General features: G+C 40.1%; 1 protein-coding gene across 4 annotated transcripts in view; it reads right to left on the reverse strand.

Moving 5' to 3' along the window:
- Nucleotides 1-2,018: 2,018 nt before the first annotated feature.
- Nucleotides 2,019-22,730, reverse strand: part of KLHL24 (kelch like family member 24) — an 82,838-nt gene continuing 62,126 nt past the window's right edge. For all 4 annotated transcript variants that reach the window (XM_030496354.1, XM_030496351.1, XM_030496353.1 and 1 more), the window contains 7 exons: nucleotides 22,560-22,672; nucleotides 17,489-18,476; nucleotides 12,220-12,404; nucleotides 11,002-11,120; nucleotides 10,066-10,254; nucleotides 9,437-9,625; nucleotides 2,019-8,259 (listed from right to left, as the gene is read on the reverse strand). In XM_030496354.1, coding sequence (XP_030352214.1) covers nucleotides 8,059-8,259; nucleotides 9,437-9,625; nucleotides 10,066-10,254; nucleotides 11,002-11,120; nucleotides 12,220-12,404; nucleotides 17,489-18,408 — 1,803 coding nt within the window. In that variant the 5' untranslated portion in view covers nucleotides 18,409-18,476; nucleotides 22,560-22,672 and the 3' untranslated portion in view covers nucleotides 2,019-8,058. The remainder of the gene's footprint in view (nucleotides 8,260-9,436; nucleotides 9,626-10,065; nucleotides 10,255-11,001; nucleotides 11,121-12,219; nucleotides 12,405-17,488; nucleotides 18,477-22,559; nucleotides 22,673-22,730) is intronic.

Here is a 22,730-nt window from a genome sequence, read left to right on the forward strand (position 1 = left end):
ATTATCCATAAAAACCCACAAACCCCCCCAAGAAATGAGGCGCGGGGTGACTGAGGTGCCGGTACCAGCCGCACACAAGTGTCACCTCAGGGCTGGGATGGCGGCCCCGGCCTGCCCCTATGTGGTGCGCATATAGTCCACCCAAGGGAGGTTTTGCACCGATCCCGCTAAAGATAAGCTTCTAGGAAAATCTTATACAAGCTTCTCACTTGCCGTATTTCATAGTGCCTCAAATCGGAGCTGGAATTGTCCAAATTAGTGTGTATATCCTGCAGTTTGTGTTTGGTTTTGGCCAGGCTGTAATACCTCTGAGGTGCGGCTAATGGCAAGTAGCGCTTTGGTCTGTGGTAGCCCCATGGTTCATGCAGTGAGCTGCTTACCAGCATAAATTAATGTCCTGCTCATACATGTATTTGCAAACTTATGAGGAAACATACACTAATTAGCAAGTGTATGCTGAATGTTCAAGGCGTAGCCCTTAAAGTCACCTTTTTTTCCCAATTTCAGGACCACTACTACAACAGGTTTCTGACTTCTTACCAGGCAACAAACATGAACTCTGGAAAATTGATGGAGGCTCTTCCTGGATGCAAATTTGTATCATGCTCATCAGGAAAAGTATGTATACAATATAGTTCAATTTTATTTTCTTCCCATTTTCTGCTTAGTGGAAAGAGGCTGTTCATTGTAAAAATATACTGCCAGTTGACTATGTTTAAAACTTAAAATATCTTAAAGTGGGCTTCCAGCCTTCAAAACTATTTCCATTGCTTTGCAGTCTGTGGATTTCCTTTCAGGCAATATTACTTCTTCCAGGAAAATAAACTTATGTAAGCATTGAACTTGGTCGTAGCATACTTTTGGCACTGTAGCAAGAGCCACTTGGTTGCTGCAAATGAGCCTGGCCACACTGTAGAACTGCAGCAGACACTGCTGGCTTGCCAAGTTTTATTTCATGTTAGAAGGTATTTGGAAAACACCATGTATCTCAGTAGTACAACATACAGACTCTTCAAAGCTGCGGAACATGGAAGATGCTGCAGTATCATCATGTCCATTTAAGTTATATTAAAATGCAGAATGTCTGGTACCATTTCTATGAAGAGCTGCTCTTCCTTTGTACTCATTTCTCTGTGTCAGAGAGACAAACACTATATCAAATATTAGGGTCCTGAGTTTTATTTTGGTATACCCAGAACACCCCATGGCTGAATACCTCACATGGGGAACAGACTTGTGATACAGATTACATTTCAGTGGGCTACAGGGCAAAGCTATGGAGGCTGTATTTGACAGTGTCTAAAAGAAATGTTTTGGGGAAGAAAGCAAGACTACGATTATATTAAAGGGCAAGTTCTGAGTCTTGAGATCCAGAACGCACATTACAGGGAAGAGGAAGCCAGGAGTACAGCTAGAAAAGTATGTGAAAAATTGATGTAATCTCTAAAAATGGGATATTAAACCAAATACTTTCTTTGCCATCAGTTCAACTGTGGTAGTATCACTCCATCACAGTCTGAACCCTTACTCTGCCATCAGCAAGTGAGACCTCAAGATGGCCAAGTAGCAAAATTTAGGGGAATAAATTTTTTATAGGATTCTTCCCAACCTGTATTGTTGCCAGTCACCTTTCTAGCTTTATGTTACCTTTTCCTGATTTCCCACACCAGTTTTGTCTTCCAAGTCCATTCACATCTTTTTCCAATCACAATACCCAGGACTATCCAGTATTTCACATTCCACTTCCTTATCACTTTTCCCATTTTCTTTCTCAGTTCACTCTTTTGCTTCACGGCCTCCAGCTTGCTGTTATTCATATCAATAGTAAGTTCCATGCCGAGACAGAAAGATTAACAGGGAGAATACCATGACTGGGAGACAGAAGAATGGATAGATACAGAGACTACAAGGGGGCAGAATCCAACAAGTTAAAATGACCCAGAGAAAACAGAGTTTCTTCCTTGCACCACAAAGCCCCACCCTGGAACTCCTCATAACCTGAAAAAACCACAGTGAACTATTCAAAAGGCAAATGTTTATTAGATACACTGAACTTTAAAAAACTTTCAAAGAATTATGCAAGAAATATACTTAAATATAACAGGTGTTATTGCAGTTGTGCTACATTACAAAATCACTTTCCTACTGCCAGCACAATCTGAAGACCTTAATGTTATATGCAGGGTAACGTTACATTGACTCTGGCACACAGTAAGTGGTCTGCACTTTTTTTGTTCAAATGTCCTTTGTGCTGCACCAGGTTGTTCTTGAAGACAGTATCAGCTCTTTGCAGAACTATGCCTTTTATGTTTCATTAAATAAAGGAACTGGCAAGGAATAACAAAATGCTGTTTTCCTCAGCAAAAAGGAAAATCAAAACATGATTTCAGGTGAAGATATCATGAGTAACAGTTCAGGAGGTAAACTCTTTCCGTGTCCACGTAGCTCCTATTAATCCAACTCCGAATTGCTACAGGTGCACCATGAGGAGAATGACTCACAAGTCCAGCATTTACACAGATGAAATTAGTAATAGTACATTACATTCAAGTCTCTTTATTTGCTTATTGCCATGCTGCACCATATTATTGCTTCATATTACGTATATTGAACAAGAGGTTCATGACTGACAAGTCAGAGTGTTCAGAAAGAGCGGAGAGGCTGTTGACTAAAACAAGAAACTGTACATGTTAAGAACAGGAAGGCAAAGGCTAAACTCCAATCCTCTGTGACTGAGGAGCACTGGAAACAAAGAATGGGACAAGACAAACACTGATTTCCCTAGATTAAATGTGCCACAGCCTGTAATAATGGAAGCATTCTAGGCATATTCTAAACACGAGGTTTAACTATTACAGTTAACGAATTGTAAGATTTATTTCTCTTAGAAGGACATCAACAGTCTGGACAGTAAGACTGATCCTAATAAAGACAACAAATTGGGAGAAGTAATCCAAGCTCTTTTTCACAATAGATAAAAAGAGGTGAATTCAAGGCACAGGTCTTCTAAAAATTAACACACAGTATTTTCTTTGGAACTAATAATACAAAGCAAGCCATAATTACATTATCAATATGCTGTACAAAGGGCTTTTATGTGCATTACTTGTAACAGCACTATCAGAAAATTATTTCAGAATTACTCACATGCACAGATAGGCACACATAAACATATGAGCATGGACTGGAGCACTACAGTAGAAAAAAAGAAATGTCCCTGTAAATAGAGTTCTTAAGTAATGTTATCGGGGCTGTATACTTTGAGTAACATGAACTTATGCGTAATGTTAGTTAGGGAAGACAGCCAGAGTGCAAAGAACATCCAAATCACACATCTGGTTTGGGGTTGGTAGGAGGCTGTTGACTGTGTTGTGGCAATGCTCAGAGCACTGACACAGTCACGATGAACTGACAGTCAGATCCATTTTTATTAGTGCCACCTGAAATAATGCAACACTGAGGAAACTTGTGTGCTAGGCATGTTAAAATAAAATCACTGCTTGGCCCCCAATCAGATAGCAAATTTCTGTTTAAAAATCTCATCTTACATTGTAGACTCATTTTCTGAGCATATGTTGCTCAGATTTTTCTAACCAGGCACAACAAACCATTTATTTGTACTTTCTTGTGTGCACGAGACTACATTCAGATGAAAATACTCATTTTGCCTCACAGTGCTCAAGTCTTTTGAGTTTCTTAATGCTCTTGGCTTTTGCCATCTTCAGTGGTAGAAAAAAACAACAAACCCACATATACTTCCCTAGTTGGGCAATGAGGAAAAATGAACCTTTGGCTTTCCTGAACATTGCCACTAGAACACCATGACCATACATGCATCTTTATTGCTTCAACTTAGTTCAGTGTGTTGACAAACATGAAGTATTTTTACCACCTGAGTTTCAAATTGGAATCACAAACTTCTGAGCATCCAGAACGTCCTGGTTTAAGCAATCCCAGCCAAATGCACAAAGCCCAAACACACTGCATCTCCTCCTGCCCAGTGAGTTTGTCTCTTGTCTCTTTGGAGCTGAACTAAATTCACAGCTCTGCCAACCCGCTGTGAGCAACAGCTCCAGCTCACGACTGTGCCTTGGGCAGGAGGGAAACCTGAAGTCACAGGGAGTGGGACTGCTTCTTGTTTCGTCCTTGCAGCTCAAATAAAACAAAAGCAGGATAAATTGAGTAATTATCTAAGATAATGTGATGAACTCAACCATTTTGAGGAAGAAGCTGAAGCAGTCAGCAATGTCCTTGCTCTCAAGCACAGGTGACCATAGCTTCCTCTGAACCTCTGTCAAGGTGAGCACCTCCTCTTCCTACATCATCAACTTCTCTCAAAAATTTGCAGTGTTAAAAATACCATTTAAAAAGCTTGAGTAAATTATAATAAGAGTCTATATCAACAATTTGCATTAAAGATATCTCTGCTGCAGAGAGTAGAAACAAAAGCCATCTTTGACAAGAACTGCATTGGTGCCAACTAAAAAAACAAATGCTACAACTCTGGACCCTTGGTGCAAGAGTGGCAAGCACAGTGCCTAATCCTCAAAATGCATACCAGGCACATAGTATAAAATTGATCATCTGATGGTACAAGTGGAAGAGATTCCACAAATTATGTTTACTGAAGCATTACTGAAAAGGGAGCATACAGGGAAAACTAGATGATTACCAGGTAATGTTACATGCTTGACGGCTGTAAAATGAGGGAATGCATGATATATCTAAAAACAGAAGGCTATACACTAAACTGTAATGCAGTCCTGAAGTTATCTATTCAGAACCTTCTCAAAGCCAGGCTGCAAGGAAGCATCAACTTTCTTTTCAATTAACATCATATTGCTAAGAACAGAAGGATGTAATTCATGAAGTGGACATCAAAATGGAGAAGAAAAACATTTACTCATTTCTTTTTAAGAGTGAAATGCTCAAGAGGTAATTATCTGTTTAGTGAACTGTTAGCTCTTGGAATTTACTTTATAGGTGTGACTTTGGAGATACTTGAGCCCTCTTCCCATGTATGGTTAGACTGAAGTTACACCTTTGTGCAGGTATCTCTAACTTTAGAACTACTAAACCTACTACCATTAACATTGGAAATCTTTTGATTATACTATATGACATTAATAAGTTTCTCTCCTAGCCAAGACAAAAAAACCCACCCAAACCCCACAACCAGAAACCACACAACTTGCTGCTCAAGCCCATGAACTGTAAGCAGCTAGATATGCATAATAGTGAGAGTTTAAATCTTTGAATTCATCTATACCCAAGTGAAATGCATCAGAGAACAGGTGGCTCAGGAACACAACTTCCAAATTAATGCATCTTTCTTAGAAAACCGATAAATTTTCATTAAACCAAAGTTGAATTGTTCTTTTCTAGTGCATCTAAAAATATTTTTTCTAACACAGCAGGCTGTAAGTGCAAATTATTTACAGAGTTAACAAGTAAGGAAATCATTGCATGAATAACTGCCACTTTAGCAGTGCTCCACACATGTAACTGTTCAGCACTGAGTACAGGTTCTCAAGAATTCTAAGCAAAGTTTTCTTCTACATCTACATTTCTGCCTTTACTGGTTCATTAAACACTGTTGTTTTCAAAATAATAGGTAACAGTACATACATTGTTAAGAAAAGGCAACTAAACTATAAAATAAATCTTCAAAACCATGGAAAGCGGTATCTGGTTATTTACAGAGTAGTGCAGTATTATAAACACAGATTAATTAAAAGATACCTATACATAAATTACATTGTTCTACACCTACAGAATAAAGAATGTTTCAAAGCAGTTTAGCATGACAATAACATTACAAGTCTTAATACAAACAAGAAAGGAATCAAAGGAGAGCATTTTTCAAATTGCATCTCTAATTAAGTGCTCCTATCATTTTTTACATGTTCATTTACAATGATGGCACAAGTTATATACAGTGCTAGTATACAGTATCAGTTACTGGGCAATTACCATTGCTATCAACGGACCTTATTCACAGGTACTGAAATTACCTTTTCGAAGTAACATTTGGTGAGCAGAAACACAAGAAACTTAGAAAAGGATTAATTTATCCGATTCATTTGTCTTACATTCCCAATGGACTTTCTTTTTAGGGCAATATGAATGTACATGCTCAGGGACTGAATTCCTAATTACACCAGGGATATGCAGAGATTTGTACTTATCAGTATTCTTAACATATACAAAGCAATGTTTGGTATTCAGCCAGAAACTGAAGTTTGTGTCCTTTCCTGAGGTTACAAGTTAATGCATCACTAAGTGCAGCTCCCAGTGCTCTTTAAAAGTCACGACCATATGTTACTCAAAGTGATGACTCCCAGTTGGCACAGCTTCACTGAGGGTCAGAATTTCCATCTCATGAAGAAATACTCTGGGAAAACAGATGAGGAAAGTCCAGTGGAACAAACGACGTTCCAGAGATGGTGCTTGTTTTCACCCTCCTGAGCAAGCATGGAGACCAGAACCCTGAGGCCAGGGCTGTCTCTGCAGGGGCCTTATGTTTTCCTTCTGCCCTGGCACTGACCAACTTCCCTACTGGCTGCTGTCCTCAGAATTCCTTTGAAAGGCAGTTCCTGAGGATTTTGGTGATTAACAGGAAATTGGTACACAGACAATCCTATTCATTTTCCAACTCTCAAGTGCTATTTCAGTTTCTATGAACTTGTGCCTCAACTACGCAACTGTGTACTAGAAATAAAGAGACCTAGTACAGAAACCTAGGGAGGACTTATAAAGAACCAAAAACATTTACTTTAAAAAAAAAGGGGGTGTGTGTGTATGTCAAAATACAGGCGCTTCCAAAGCTTCAAAATTACCCAAAACATGTTATGTGGGAGTTTCCTCATATGGCTATGTGGACAGGTCCACAGATATTCTTTCTGGTGACACAAGGAACCTTTCCAGAACTTCTTTACCTGTGGCCAAGCAGCTTATACAGTAGTTTAACTGTGCTAGAGTAAGTGATTGTCTGAAGAAAGGCCAAGAAATACTTGGCAGGTACTCTGCCACCTCTGCAGATGAGATATCTGAAAGACCAATTTATCAGCTGTAGGGTGCAACCCCATTCCCTACATCTATCATCAGGCAATTTATAATGTGATTCAAAAAAGCAGAAGAATCCAGAGGTCATCATCCTTTATTTCTTGAATAGTTTAGAGATACTTCGCAGTGAGCCAAGAACAAACCCAGTAACTTTCAGAATTCAGCCATTACTATTCAGAAAGTTAAAAACTGGGATTCCTAATTTGCTTCACAGATGCGTGCCTATATGCCAGTGGTCACTAGTTTTCCATGTCATGGAGCCTTGTACTTCTGATGAATGTTTAGCAACACTAAGAATAAGGCCCATAGTGCTAAGGTACATGATTGTTACTGCAGTGAGTTGCAGTGGCTCACGAAACAACCAGTTCCTCCTTCAGAAAAAAAGCATTCCTCAAAGATTCTGTCCCACATAGTTTGGTTTGTTTGGTTTTGTTTGTTTGTTTAAATTCCAACCCATGCATGACCTGACATAAAATCTACTTAGTTAAGGCAAGTAATCTGCTTGTAAGAATGTTGTGCATATGAACTATAATTATGTAAGCTTTTTTAAATTGTAGGTAGTTATCTTAGATGATTCTTTTGAATTTACTTGCCCACGTATTTTTCCAATTAGCAGAACCTGAAACACCTTGCAGATAACGCTCCTCAGGACACAGGCACAAATGCTTGTGAAGGCACTTTCCCCAAAAAGCTTCCAAGATTTTAATTACTAAGCACACATAGGGCAAACTTTCTGAACACTAGTACAATGTATTGTTACTGCTCTCATATCAGAGCCCACAGCAGATATAACTGAACTCTGGCTACTGGATTGATTTGCAGACTTGTTTTGCAAGTTAAATTAACCCTTTTTCTAAAGGCACAGGATATAATTTTCATATGACACTTAGGCAGGGAAAGGGCATTCTCCCACTTCAGGAATCTTTAAAAAGCCTGTCTTGCAGCAGACCACTGGTTTCATTCGTGCCATCTTCTTTTTTTCCAAGAAAAATACTACAGTTTAAAGCCTTTTTCATTATATCTATGAATTGTCACACAGCCGTGATATGATACTGGCCTGGGCATGGCTGCTACTCCTGTGATAATGCCCGTTGCAGGGTCGTAACAAAGAATAGTGTCTGTGGCTTCACCATTTTCTCGCCTTCCACCAAGGATATAGATTTTTCCATTACACACAGACATGCCACAGTTCTCCTGTTTCAAAATACACAAAGAAATACACGATTATTTAAACAGCAAGACCTCAATTCCTGCATGTCTATCCCAGTGCAGAAGGACAGCATTGTGACTACAGTTTGTAAACAGACTGGCCTATACCATTCCCTCCTGGAAGGGGCAATGCAGAAAACACCATAACCGGGGAAAGCAGCAGCACAATTCCTCAGAAAAGACTATTTCAGATTGAGGCCTTCACTACACCTAACTCAGAGAAGGGATACAATGGAATACAGCTGAACTCTGTACTTACCATTTAAACATCTGAGAAAAGGACAGGAGGAGAGAACAAAGGTTTTCAGAAGAGGGACCACAGTAGGTACTATTAATGCAAAAAATGGTAACAAGGAAAAGCACCTCAGAGAAGTACCAGATAATAAAGAGGGATGCAAACAGGGGAGAGGAAAAAAGCTATGACAAAGAAAAGAGTGCATAAGAAAAAGACAGCCCTACGTCTCACATGAAGCAAAGAGAGTATTTCTTCCTTAAAAGCAGGCATGGAAAAATCTTCCGTTAAATACAGAACACAAACCAAAACAGAGGAATAGAGGGAAGGCCAGCAAAAAGAAGAACAAATTTCTGTTAAGGTGGATACCATAAAGTATGTGATTGATGTTTTAAAAACATCAGGAAAATTAACTACACACACACTTCACTACCATGGGGACACAGCTTTAAACTCTGTTCAGTGTTCTGTATCTGGAAGTGATACTGCTCTTGCTGCTTAAGTCAGACACTCTGTGCTATACTGTGGGGTTTTCTCACGCTGTAAGAACAGCCTCAGTATTTTTTGCCTGAAAGGCTCTAATCAATTATATGGACATTACTATCCTCAGTCTAAATTAAAACATGCAGTAGAACTTGACAGAGATGGATTATACAATTAAAATGTCATCCATTACGCTGTTACACCGTTCTCCAACAGTAACTGCTCTCAAACAAGAAGTCTGGACTCACTAACAGTGACATCCAGCAAAATGCTACTGGTTTAGAAGCTTCCTTTTCTGCATGGGTTTGAATTACATAGATGAAGTATAACAAGAATGGAATCAGTGATGCTATTTTAACAGGTTAAACAAGTATACTCATTTCATGCCAAGATACTTATGTAAAAGAATACCTTTCAAATGTCTGCAGTCCTTTTAGTGTTAATTACCTGTCTGCTGAATGTATTCTGCACATGCATCCAGTAGTCCTCGATTGGATCATAGCAGTATATTGCTTTGGTAAGCCCACCAGCAACATAGATCAGATTGTTTAAAGACACAGCCGTAATACATCTTTTGGCGATAGGGATAGTTGCACGGAGCAACCAAGAATTAGTATCAGGATCGTAAGACTGAACCTGGAAACAAATACATGCATTTCAGATTAAAAACCCAACTGAAAAAGTAACCTGGTACACCCACACAGTTACATTATACAAGGAGAGCCAAAGAAGCGACACCTGGTGGGCAATATCCCCCCAGGAAAATGAAGGCTATATAAATACATCATATATATGTGTATACATCAATAATGTCTACATATGCACTATATTTTCCTAACACTCAAGTTTAAGAATTCACAGAACTTGTGAAACCAATGACAGTATCCGTGAGGAAGACCACAGTAACAGCATCCTACTGAGTTAGTTAACGTTTTCTACTCTGTTCTTTTTTGTATTACAGTAGTTCCATACCCCATTCAACAGAACAGTTAAAACAGATCTCTCCGTGATCTGTTTTTAAACCAGCAACACTGTTTGCCACGGATAAAAGAAGCAATCAAATACAATCAACTGACCTTATCAGAACACGTGTTGTCGTCAGGACCACCCCCGATCACAAAGAGTTTGCCAACACAGCTGGTGACAGCCGGAGAGCTCACAGCTTCTTTAAGGGGAGCCACCTCCGTCCATCGATTAGAAAATGAATCGTAACACTCCACACTGCTGAGGCGGTTTTGCCCATCGTATCCTCCAACAACATACACCTAATGCAAAGTGGTGAAAACTATCATCACTTCATTTTTAGAGTAGTTATTACATTTAAACATGAAACTGAATTAATTCAAAGCTGCAAGAACCATGATTTTGCTGGGTTTGTGAAGGGACACTTTCCTCATATTTTTAATTTATACACAGGAGCAGAAAAATATTACCTAAAAATAATAGGTAAAGACTCTCTGGAGAGTTCCATTCAGTCACATGTGGAATGACATTGCAAACACATGTCCAAAGTATAGTATTTTTAATACTGAGATAGAATCTTCCTATTTGAATGGCATTTGTTAAAAAAGGCACTTCTCTGCATTTCTCTTTTTACATATTAAATTCAGCAACAGCAGCAGCAAAAATCCATCTGAATTCACCTTTGCTTTCCTGTGTTCTGCCTTTTTCACACTTGCTCACAGAAGTACTTCTTCCCCTCAGACTGTAAATTTTTCTTTACTTGCCTGTTGCTTCTCTCATATTTAAGAAGCAGACCTTATTATTATTTGTCTACCTTCTTCCCTCTGTTTGCTCCAGCTTCAAGTCTCCCATCTAAGAAGTCCAAGGGATACCACATGCACATCTTCCCTAACTTTCATTAACAGAATCCCATGGGCAGTTGGTCCCAACTACTGGTTTTATGTCAAGGCAAAGTAATACAAAGTAATACTAAATACATATGTATGTTTGCTCCACTGTTTTGTTATATACAAACATCCCCACTATAAAAACATTATGACTATACTTACTTTACCAAGAAGAACAGCCATTTTATGACGCCATCTGCCTTTATTTAAGGAGGCAACTCTGATCCAAATGTTAAGTTGAGAGTTATAAATCCAAACATCCCGGCTATTGATTCTTCCACCTTCAAAAACAAAAAATATGCCAATTTGAATAAATTCACTATTGAATGAGAAATTTTAACTATTAACATGCCTCTCCACAGCAGGCAATGAAAACTTCCTATCTCTTTTAGGTAAAATAAAGATCTATCTATATTCATAGAAACTGACTGAAAAAGTCAGTTTCACTGGATTTCAAACATGAAAACATACAGCAAGTTATTTTACTTTTGTTGCCTCTCCCAGAAACATGCTAAGATCCCTTCAGATTATTTCTTGAGATAGGAAACCTTTAACTGTTTATGTGCCTCATGGCACATCCATAACCTCAGCTGTTCCTCTATTTGGTTCATTCTATTTGGTTTTACAGTTTGTTCAAATGACACAGGTACTACACATCTGAGGAGACAATTTCTTTATTTAACTAACACATGGGGTTTGGTGTCTAAACCAGCAGCTGTGCTCTATAAATTTACCCTTGCTAAAATACTGGATGAGAGATGTTTAAAAACCTATAGCTATTGCTCATTTCACCCTAAAAGGCTGGTATAAATGGATCCCCAACACAGGTGCTAAAAGGAGTTTGTTTCCATTTTACACTCCCATGATGAGAAGAAGCTTAAACTGTTTTAATTTGGGAGTCTGGGCAGCCATATCATAGAAGCAACTCAGCAGCAACATACCAATGCTGTGCTGCTCCCAGACAACTGGTGGTTTTAAGCAGAATACAGCAGGTTCTGTAGCAGAGAGAATGCTGCTGGGAAAAGACTGCTTGGGATTTTTTACTTCGGATTTTTCCAACCGTTGCTGCAAATAGACTGCTAATGTATTTTAAAGCAGTGAATTTAATGAGCAGAAGCTTGTCTCCTTAAAATACAATTGATATCTTGGAATCAACTGTAAAAACCTGCCAATTAATACCAAACAAAAATCCCAGAAAACGCTTTTGTCTACAGTAAGACTGGTTTGGGGCTGGTGTTCACTGACATCACGAAGTGACTTTCAGTTGAGCTGCTTGAAGTTCACAGTACAAAGATCTGCCACACTACTTAGAAAGAAAGAACAAAACAAAACACGCAGCAAAGAAAAGACCAAGTCTTAAACGTTTTTAGGATTATTCACCTGAAACAAGAATATCATTCCGTAGGGCACACACTGCATACTCAGACTTGGTAAACTCTGGAAGTTTAGCCAGTGACTTCCACTCTCCTGTTACAGGATCGTAGCACTCAGTATATGGCAAATTAAACCCTCCAACTCGTTCACAGCCTCCAACAACAACTATCACCTCAGAATAACCAGTTGATCTAAAAAAGTAAACACAGAAAAAACAAGATGTAGAGGATAGTTAGTAGTACATGGAGGCCAAACACCATAATCTTCAAACTGTGTGAAAATAGGAAAAATTACTATATGGCATTAACTTCTACAGCAAAGAAAATAAAGAGTCATTTAGCAAAGAGAGGTTTTGACTGTTTCCAGCTGTCTCATTACACAGCGGGTTACCACACAGACAGGCGCTCTACGTGGTGGAGTTGCACTGCACAACATCCTATGTGAAAATCAAATAATTAAATACAGAAAACCCTTACTCTAGAAATACTTTTCCTTTGACTGTGTACCTAGATATAATAGAAACAGAGTTCAAGTGAGGCCAGACAGTGAGGTGAGGTGAGCAATTACAATGAAACCAGTCCCCATGTCCCCTTCCCAATCACATAATTCATAGTACTTTACATTGCTTAAATATTCAAAGAGTTTAAAAAGGTTTAGGTTCTTTACTGGGGAAAAAAAAAAAAAATAAAAAGGCATTTAACCACCAGAATAAGGGAAAAGAAAGAGACCTTAGAGCCAATGCACAGTTAAAAAACTGAAAAAGGGCAGTGATAGAAGGAAACATTAAGGAATGCTGAAATAAGAATTCAAGCCTAAACTAAAAACTAAAACTCTGTATGAAAAAATTAAGCATTAGACAATCTGCAATGTACACAAATAAGCCTTTAAATTCTATTCCACATACTCAGTCTCCTTCTATTAACCCGATGCTTCTGCATCATACATACTCTGTATTCACAGCAGTAACAAAAGTCGTTATATGTTAATCCACATTTGAATGTAGAGAATCAACCATCTTTGACATGCAATCAAACTATGACCAACTTTCAGTCCTCCTCTCATATTTATAATTTCTAGCAAAGATTTGTCAAAATCCTTTCTTTTCAGGGAATTTCCAGATTAAAGGATTTTGCACTGATATAGTTGTTTCAAGGACTGCTGTTCATTAATTAAAATTGAATGCAAGATTAATTTTTGGTAAGCCCTTTTGTTGTGTTGTGCTTTAACTTTGATCCCAATATGAATAGAGATTCAGACTCATGAATATGAGTATGAATTACTCATACTATTGCTAAGTACTGCAGTCCTCTCCCCACTTCCCTTCCCCCAAAAAAACCCCAAACAAACCCCAAACCAAACCCAACTTATGACTGCATTTGAGATAGAAGTTGCATGATTTGCATCCTCAGATTTCCTAATGGGAGCTTATGCACATATTAACTTATAAATCCTGATGACATTTCCCTGGTTTGAAACTTCAGGAATAAAACTAGTTAGCCCTTCTATATCCCCTGGTCACCCCATACCACAATTTAAATATACCATATGTATTTCTACTCAGAGTATTTTAAATAGGCAAAGGTAATGCTAAATGACAATGTAAGCTTATATAAATGAAGATAGGTAACTGAGGAAGCATACTCACGCACCTGAACTAGTCAGAAGAAACACTCTCTTCAGCTGCTCAGCTTTGAAGTCATGCTCCTTCCTGGTTTCTATGTATTTACTGTTACTGTTTTTTGCTTTTTTGAGGAACAACTCTGAAAAGAATCTCTCAAAGGATAAGAGAGGGGAAGTTCCTGTGCCAGAAAGCATCACCCAGGAAGAGAATTTCCTTAAAAGCAAGGTACTCATCTCAATTTGCCTTAAAAGCAAGCCCCGATACATCAGTTAACTGTATGTATGGAGGAGGATTATCTGTTGATTACTTTCTAGATTAGAATCAAGGCCTCCATTACTTACTGAAAAGCTTACTGTAGCAGATTATCAACCTGTACTTTAAAGCCAGATGAACCAAAAATCTTTGAGAGCGCTCTATTCATTGCTATGATGGAGTTTTGCTCTTTAAAGAAAATATTTAGTACAGTACCCCAAATCCGCAGAAAACCAAAACTTTTCCCCAACATTTTAGTACCTATATAACTGTATCCTTTTTTCAGTTAAGAAACATTTTCTCTGTTAGGTTTTTCTTGAAGGAGCCTTAAAGCCCCTACAGGCTTTAAGGTTAATTCCAAAAGATTGTTTGCAAATGGCAGAGGGCACATCAGTTTAATAAAAGTCCTCCTTGTAGCCCTCACAAGAAATGGTGTGAACAGAACAACAGAGGTGAGCTAAACCAGGCACTAGACAGATTCCAAGAGACACCCTCCTGTCAGTAAGAGGTGCACAAAATAGAAAAGGGGGGGGTGGAAGACAACCCACAGTGCCATATAATCCCGCACATTCCCAAGAGCAGGTTTCCAAGGGGTCTTGAGTTACTTGCAAACCTGTAGATGAGGTGAGAATGCCAGCCAGCACAGCATCAGCTGGACAGAACTTCCAGTAGTTCGGAAACATTACATTCAAAAACATTTTAAGTCTGGGAGACAAATTAGAGGAACTCTGGTAAATCACTATTATTCCCCCCCTCTTTTTTTAATTCACTTTTGGGCAGTAAATGGGATAACAAACAGATTGTAAAGGGAAATAAAACCTCATCTCCTTGGGGAAAAAAAAAATAAGGGGCTGCATTAAAGCCAAGGGGCTACATTATATTCAAAAAGGATGTGTTAAAATGAATAAATTAATAAAACCTTCTAACTAATGAATAAATGAATTAAACTTCTAGCTAATTGAAGAGAACACTCATATATTGTTACCAGACAGCTTAAGAGAAACTGCATGATTGAAGAATCCACAGGTACGCGAAAGTCTGAAGATAATTCAAAGCACACAGTAGGAAGAGCTTGTTTTGTTTTGTATATGGAAATGTGTTATTGCTCACTGCTTGATCTCAGCTTGGAGATTGGCCATGCGACACAACCAGCAGGGGACAAGACAGACTTAAAAGGCGCATGAGAGACAACCTCAGGATGTCACTAAGTCGTTGTAAGTAAGTAACTGAAAACCTCTTTCAAAAAGACATGCCTATATGGGAAGAGAGCAAGCAGGCAACCGTTAGAATGCATTTTAAACGTTGATTTACTTCAGGGAACTGTTCACTGGCTTCAAAAAGGAAAAAAAAAATCAAATAAAAACCAACTATGAATTGCAATCCACACTGTTCTTTTGAAACAACCGGTTAGAACCCGCTTCACCTGGAGATGCACATGTACTCATACAATTTCAATCACAATTGAGACAGTAAAACCACTCGTGTGGGAATTTCTGATCCCGCAGCCTGACTCCTTTTAGCAACAGTTTATATACAAAAAGAAACTGGAGGAAGGCAAGAAAGAAGGAAAAGAGCTCATGAGCGTCCGCTCCTCCCCAAACCCCCCAGAAATGCCCAGAAAAGGCATGAGGAAAAGATGGGGGAAGGGGGACCTGGTAACTGTTTTAAAACATGATCTCTTTTTGCTATAGGCAACAGAAACAACCAGGCAACAGAAACAAATGACAAAAGAACTATTCCATGAATGTGATATAGAAAAGGGGAAAAAATTCCTGCTGGGAGGCCAGCCAGTTTTTCTCTTTGTAAATTATTTCTCTTCTTTCTGCCTACTCGAATCTCAGTGCAGTTTAATAAGCTTGGCAGTAAAACCAACAAACCCCACAAAATCTGAAAACAACTCCTCCCCTCCCCAGCTTCAGAAATCCCCTGTATTAGGCAAGGTACTTAATCTACAACCCAGAACGCTACTCTGAGGCTGTTGAGATTCACAAGTACACACACACCATGCACTTGGACAAAACTGTTAGGTCAGAGAGGATTTGCTTTCTTTATCAAATTGAGTAATAAGCATAGAACAAGCACCACACGAGATGCCCACACAAGATACAGCTCCCCTCCAACTGCTCATGAAACAAGGAGGTCTTTGGTCTCAACTCCCATGGTCCCTCCCCAAGGCCCACACTCAGGGTATGAAATATCTCCAAAACTGCCAGTTTTGGAGACAGTGCACCAGTTTCCAAACTGCCATGAACCACAAGTTTCCAAACACCCTCCATGGCAGCCTGCAGCTTAGAGAACCTGGCAGCAGGGCTGCAAGGAGCTTGAGAACTTCTCTCAAAGCAGGATTGAAGACTGGAAAGCCACTAATGGGGCAAATGTTTGCCAAGTATTTTTTTTTTTTCCCCATAAGCAAGCCTTTAACACATGCCAAAAAAAAAAAAGGTTCCCTGCATAGTGACTGTACAGCAACCACATATGACTAAGAGTAAACAAAGAGTAACTCCTAACACAATCTGTCTGTGTCTGTTCATTACATCACCTTAATATAACACATGATTTTATAACTACAGCTTAAATCAGCTGGAGTTAACAATAAACCAACCATCATGTCAACATCACGGGAAGGTAAGGCTGAGAAAATACATTTTCAGGAAAAGAAAGAAATCACAACCACCATTGCTCATAAATGCCACTAATGGACACTTCCTCATTTCTTCTTACAACCTCAGACACCTATTTGTGTAACACGTTATTAAGTAGCAGCAATTCTGAATTATTAAAATGTCATAGAATAAGCATGAAACTCCTCAGGAACTGTTCTGTAATTCTGTAAAAATGCAAGATTTAGTTTCTTTAGTGAAGAACCTGTTGTTCTTCTGTCTATTGACTATTACAAATCCGTGTACTACTCCATCTGTAAGGTATTTTGTGAGGTAGCAAGCGAATGCTCTGACTATATATCCCCATCCTTCATAGTATGCTGTACACTTCCATGCCTTCGTTATAAAAAGAAGGTTGCGAAATGGAATGGTTTACCTGCTATAGCATGGTCAGTTCTTTTCAAGTCACTGCTATTGTACGAAGTAACTTCAGATCTCACCTAGCAAACATCAGCCTTTAGAGAGTATTTTACATGCAAGGCTATATGAGTTCACTTACCCCAACAGTCATTTATTTCATGGCAGTAATCTGTGCAAAAAGACTCACGTACATTTTCAAGACGTGTGTGAGCTTCACAGGTTGTGGGGAAGTATAGAAGTGTAACTGTAGTGGCTCCAGAATGCAAAATAAAATAATTTGCAAGAGATGTTTTGTTTTCTGGGCATGTGTATATCAAGCACCTGCACAGCAAACTACATCCTTCTGCTACAGAAATAAGGGGAGAAAAAGAAAATTCCTCACCTGCGTGGCCTAGTTCTGGGAGACATCATCTCATTTCCAAGGATATGGTATCGCCTGGCTTCATGCAGCAGCTGATAGCACTCTGGGGAGTTCTGAATCAGCTGGTCCACTTCCACAGTCTGCACAAAGTAGTTTGGGTGTAACAAGGGGAGCCTGACGTGCGTCAGAAGTTCATGTAACACTGGTCTTCGCAACTCGACTGCCCGGTACACCCAGCGCATGACAGCTTCAAACACCATCTCCTCCTTACTGATCACCAGTTCATCACTGCAAATGTAATCAATAAGCTCATCCTTCCCCAGCTCGAGGAATTCTTCATGCTGGGACACATCCTCAAATGTCTGCAGCGCAAAGTTTCTGCACTTGGTAAACAGTGTCTTGAGCGAGTGCGCATCTGCGAAGCGCTGGATGCCCAGGCAATTGCAAGGATCCAGCTGTTCTTCCAGGAACTTGGCGCAGGCGTCGCGCAGAACGCTGATCTGAAAGAGACTTGATGTTTCAAAGAGATACTGCACGTTCTCTGTAGTGATTTTCACCTTGCCCGTGTATACATACTGCAAAAAGCAATCCATAGCTTCAGCAAGAATGCCATTGATCTCCACCAGCATCTCTCTGCTCTCCCTATGGTCGTTGCAGAACATAGCTCTGAAGTAGCTGCTGCAGGCTGAGAGAACTGCTCGGTGGCAGGGAAACTCCCTCCCTTCCACACAGATAATAACATCTGTGAACAACCGGCTGTCTCGGAATTCATTGAAGATCTGGAGAATGCTTTCAGCATGGGATGATCCCGAGGAGAAGTCGAAAAACTCAGGGCCTGACAATGACTTTGGGTCCATTTCAAAAACTTTCCGCTTGGTGGCAGGGGAATCTCGTATCCCGCTATCCTCTCTATTCAGTCTGCGTCCCAATATTAGTACCATTGTTACATCAGTTGGCTATAGAGTCATTGAGAAATATTTGCAGAGTTTCTCCTTCACAGTGCTACGGTCTGAAAAATTAAAACACTTCAGTACTTAGTCTGGTACAGTCTTAATTTCATCATGAGAATTAGACAAAGCACTCGTTTGCTCACTCTATGAACTGTGCCTATTTTTGGCCTTTACTAGAGGTGACAGAGTACCACAGGGCAAATGACCTTGCACAGGACAATTTTCTGCTACACGTTAATCACAAAGTATACCCATAGAACACATGTTCTGGATGGCGAGTTCTGAATGTTCCTGCACCGCTTGATTAGTGTTCAAGATAAAAACTCCACTGTGATCTCGGCTCCAGTAGGTCACCTGACTGACAGAAGCCAAAGATTTCCTGGATAAAGATACAGAGCTTGGGGTTTTCTCTTTGGAAATGAGAAAATTTCAGCTGGAGCCTCCAAGTACAACTGTAACAGCACTACTCAAAAAGGGGAAAAAGAAAAGGAGACTGAAATCTTCAAAGTAAAAATTCAGTTCAAAAATCACTGTTTTCATTAGAAAGTCTATCATTATGAAGTCTTATAATACTAGTGTTTAGTAACATTCACTTATCTCAATGAATAACCTTGTCCATAAGTTTTCACCTGTTCATCCCAGCATCTCGAGTTTCCCAATAGTCTAAAATTCAATTAAAAACGAATGTAAACTGCTAGTGCCCAAAACAGAGTGAAGGAAGAATTATATTTGTTTGTGTAAAACTGTTGAAAATAAGAACCAAAGGCAGCTTACTGAGGACAGGGAAAGCTTCTGTTTTCCAAAGTACTATTAGCAAATAATTACTAGCAGAAGGTTTACTTAAACACTTTACAGTTTCAAATACAAGTGTGCAACGTTCTCCCCTGCATGCAAAGACATGCTCACATTTATCAGAGCACTGACATTGCAAAAATCAAGTACTCAAGTGTTAGCACTTGCTGATATTGAAGTCTGTAAGTGAACAAAATGCAGCTGACTTGGCAGAGAGCGCGTGTTAGAGGAGATGTGATCCACCAATCTAGCAGCGATAGGGCTTTTTGCCTCTCCTGAGCTTTAAAATGAACTGGATGAACGTCCACCAAAATACACTGAGGCTGAGCACAACCCCTCCTGGGTCTGGCGCAGGTATCATCCCAGATGCATGTCATATTTATTTGTGTGTCTTAGAAGGATGTGCACGGAATTACTTTAAAGTTTATGGAAATTTTTGTCATGCTTCTCTGCAAGGCTGTATTCAGTTTCCCTCATTCCCCAGTTACACAGTCAGTAAACATCAGCTCCTCGCAGCAATGCCATTTCCTGACGTGCTAGCATCTTTAGAGCTGCAATTACCCCATCCAAGTCTGCCTACATCATCGCTTAATATAGAACACAATGAACAGGCTTTTTTTAAGCAGACTTTTTACACAGCACCTTTAAAAGGCACCATCTCAACAAAGAGCAAGAGAACAATGTGTGTGCTGTACATTTACTCATTGAGAAAAGAGGGTTTAAAGCTATCATTTTCCATATAATTTTTTTTATGCATATTTACAAAGTAGGTGCTTGGTATGGATCATTTACACTACAAAATACTTAATTGTCATTAAAACAGGATCAGTTGTCACTTTGATGCCTGGAAAACACTGTTGCAATGAGTCTATCTAATAACTGATTGCTTAAGAGACGTTTTAACGAGACATAAATAGATACTCTATCTGTAGCTGATACTCTATCCAGTGCATTTCACAACCACTCTTCCCTGGAATGATGCAAGCTAGATGAAAAACAAAACCAACAACAACAACAACCACCTCCTCACCAGCTTTTACACTCTAACCCTTACGGTGAACTTTATCTGCAATTAATTCCACACTACTCGTCACGAGAAAGTGGGCAGAAACTAAGCACCAGCAGTAGAAAAGAGAAATAAAACCATGAAAATAGAAATAGAAACACTAAGGGCTTGATTCCACTCTCACAGATTTAAATCAGAAGAATGCCATTAAAACTAATGGAGCTTTTCCAAAGCAAAGTTAGCCTGAAATCAGAAACAAGACACTGGCATGTTGCATAAAAGGGCAAAACACAGCAACTAAGCAAAAAATAAAGGCCTTCAAGATTAAATCTTTCTCATTATGTGAGATGTTAAGACTTAAGAAGACACCACATTATGCAATCACTAATAAACAGAAATAAAGGCTCTGGGTTAAGACTGCTCACTAAAGGAAACAATGTCTCTGTGTTTGGAACACTGTAAGATTAGTGGTCAGCAAATTATTTTTTTTTTTCTTTAATTTCCCAAAGGATTAAAGAAATGGAGAACTAAGAAAATCCGTGGAAAAAAAATAATCAAGCGGATAAATACTGCAAATTCACAAAGAAGAGAATGGAAAGGAAAAAGAATTACGCTCTATCACAGAAATTACTGCTTTTGAATATTCTATGCTCTGGTTTCTATCTCCAGTGAATTACTTCTGTAGGTTTGCTTGAGCAAAGTAATTTTATAAGACTATCAGTAACACCATCACATGCTCGGCTCTATCAGACATACATGTGATACGGCCTTCTTGCAAATCTCGCTCTGGCAGCCACTTCCAACTGCTGCCCCTTGTTTCAGCCTCAACTCTGGAAAGGCAGAGGGGAATCCATGCCTGAATCTGAGCTGTTTAGCACGCAAAGAAGGGAAACACACACAGGAGGATGGACCTGCCTGCACCTTCCGTGTGTGTATATGAAGGTACTTACACATGCGACAGGCTCTGTGCTATACAGCACCAACCATTTGGAGACTTAACATTTGAGATCTCGTCAGTAAGCTTAAATGAAGCAAAAGAAAAACAATTTTGTTTCCCCCTAAAGGCAACTATTGGGAATAATTATATCAAAAACCCACAAAGTGTACTGTATTGCTTGCCTGAGCCAGGATCAGCAAGGACAGACCTTAAGCAAATCAGAGACCACCCATGCAAAAACTGGAAAGGAAAAACAAATCACATTTCTATCAACAGGTTTTAACGATGCTTTACACATACAGACTCCAACTTGGATGTTACCTGTGCACGCACATCTCCAAATTAAGCTGTATTGACCAGAAGATCAGGTTCCTCCATGTCCTTAATCTACAGGGTCTGTAGGCTTGTCTACTCAAGATGTTCCTCAGAAATAATCTGACTAAGAGTCCAATTCAGAGGCCGGTAAATGAGATCTATAAAACGTTTGCTCTATCACCTTCCATTAGTAAATCCTGCTATGCAATTGACTTTTACGTTGCACTAAACTCCTCCTTCCTCCACTGCAACACCCTCCTGTATCTTACCCCTCTCCCTTCATCCGCAGCTCTGGAAACAGCTAGCAGCTTTCTGGTAGAGCTGTTTTTGTCACTTGTGTGTCACAGAAGTCCTTTGGTCCGTTAGCAGAACTCTCAGAAAGCAGCAGAGGAAACACACAGCCAGGGTCAGGGCGAGGCCCTTGGCTAACACCTAGTCATCAGGTGTGCCAGAGCTCTACTGCAAAGCTCACCCTCAGGTGGTAGTTTCACAAGTACATGCTGGACTGCATCCCCAGAGCGTGAGCAGCCGGATGAGGGAGGGGATTCTCCCCCTCTGCTCTGCTGTGGTGGGACCCCCCCTGCAGTCCTGCATCCAGCCCTGGGGCAACAACGCAAAAGGGAGGTGGAGCTGTTGGAGCGAGTCCAGAGGAGGCCACAGAGATGCTGCGAGGGCTGGAGCAGCTCTGCTCTGGAGCCAGGCTGAGAGAGCTGGGCTGGTTCAGCCTGGAGAAGAGAAGGCTCCACAGAGACCTTAGAGCAGCTCCAGTGCCTAAACGGGCCAACAAAAAAGCTGGAGAGGGGCTTTTGACAAGAGCATGGAGTGACAGGACAAGGGGGAATGGCTTTAACCTGCCAGAGGGGAGACTGAGATTAGACATTAGGCAGAAATTCTTCCCCATGAGGGTGCTGAGGCACTGGCACAGGGTGCCCAGAGAAGCTGTGGCTGCCCCATCCCTGGCAGTGTTCAAGGCCAGGTTGGACACAGGGGCTTGGAGCAACCTGCTCTAGTGGAAGGTGTCCCTGCTCATGGCAGGGGGTTGGAACTGGATGAGCTTTAAGTTCCCTTCCAACCCAAACCAGTCTGTGATACCTGAGGCTGAGCTGAGCTTCTGCTGCTGCCAGTGGAGGTGGCTTCCACCCCGTGCCCGCTGCCGCGTCACGTCAGCACAGGCAGTTGCGTGGTGTGGCCGCACCGGTGACCGTCTGCAGAGGGAGAAAAGAAGGCACTGGAACAGGCGGGTACCCGGGGGAAGGGCAGGAG

The sequence above is a fragment of the Strigops habroptila genome, chromosome 8, assembly GCF_004027225.2.
Source record: "Strigops habroptila isolate Jane chromosome 8, bStrHab1.2.pri, whole genome shotgun sequence".
NCBI classification, from domain to species: domain Eukaryota; kingdom Metazoa; phylum Chordata; class Aves; order Psittaciformes; family Psittacidae; genus Strigops; species Strigops habroptila.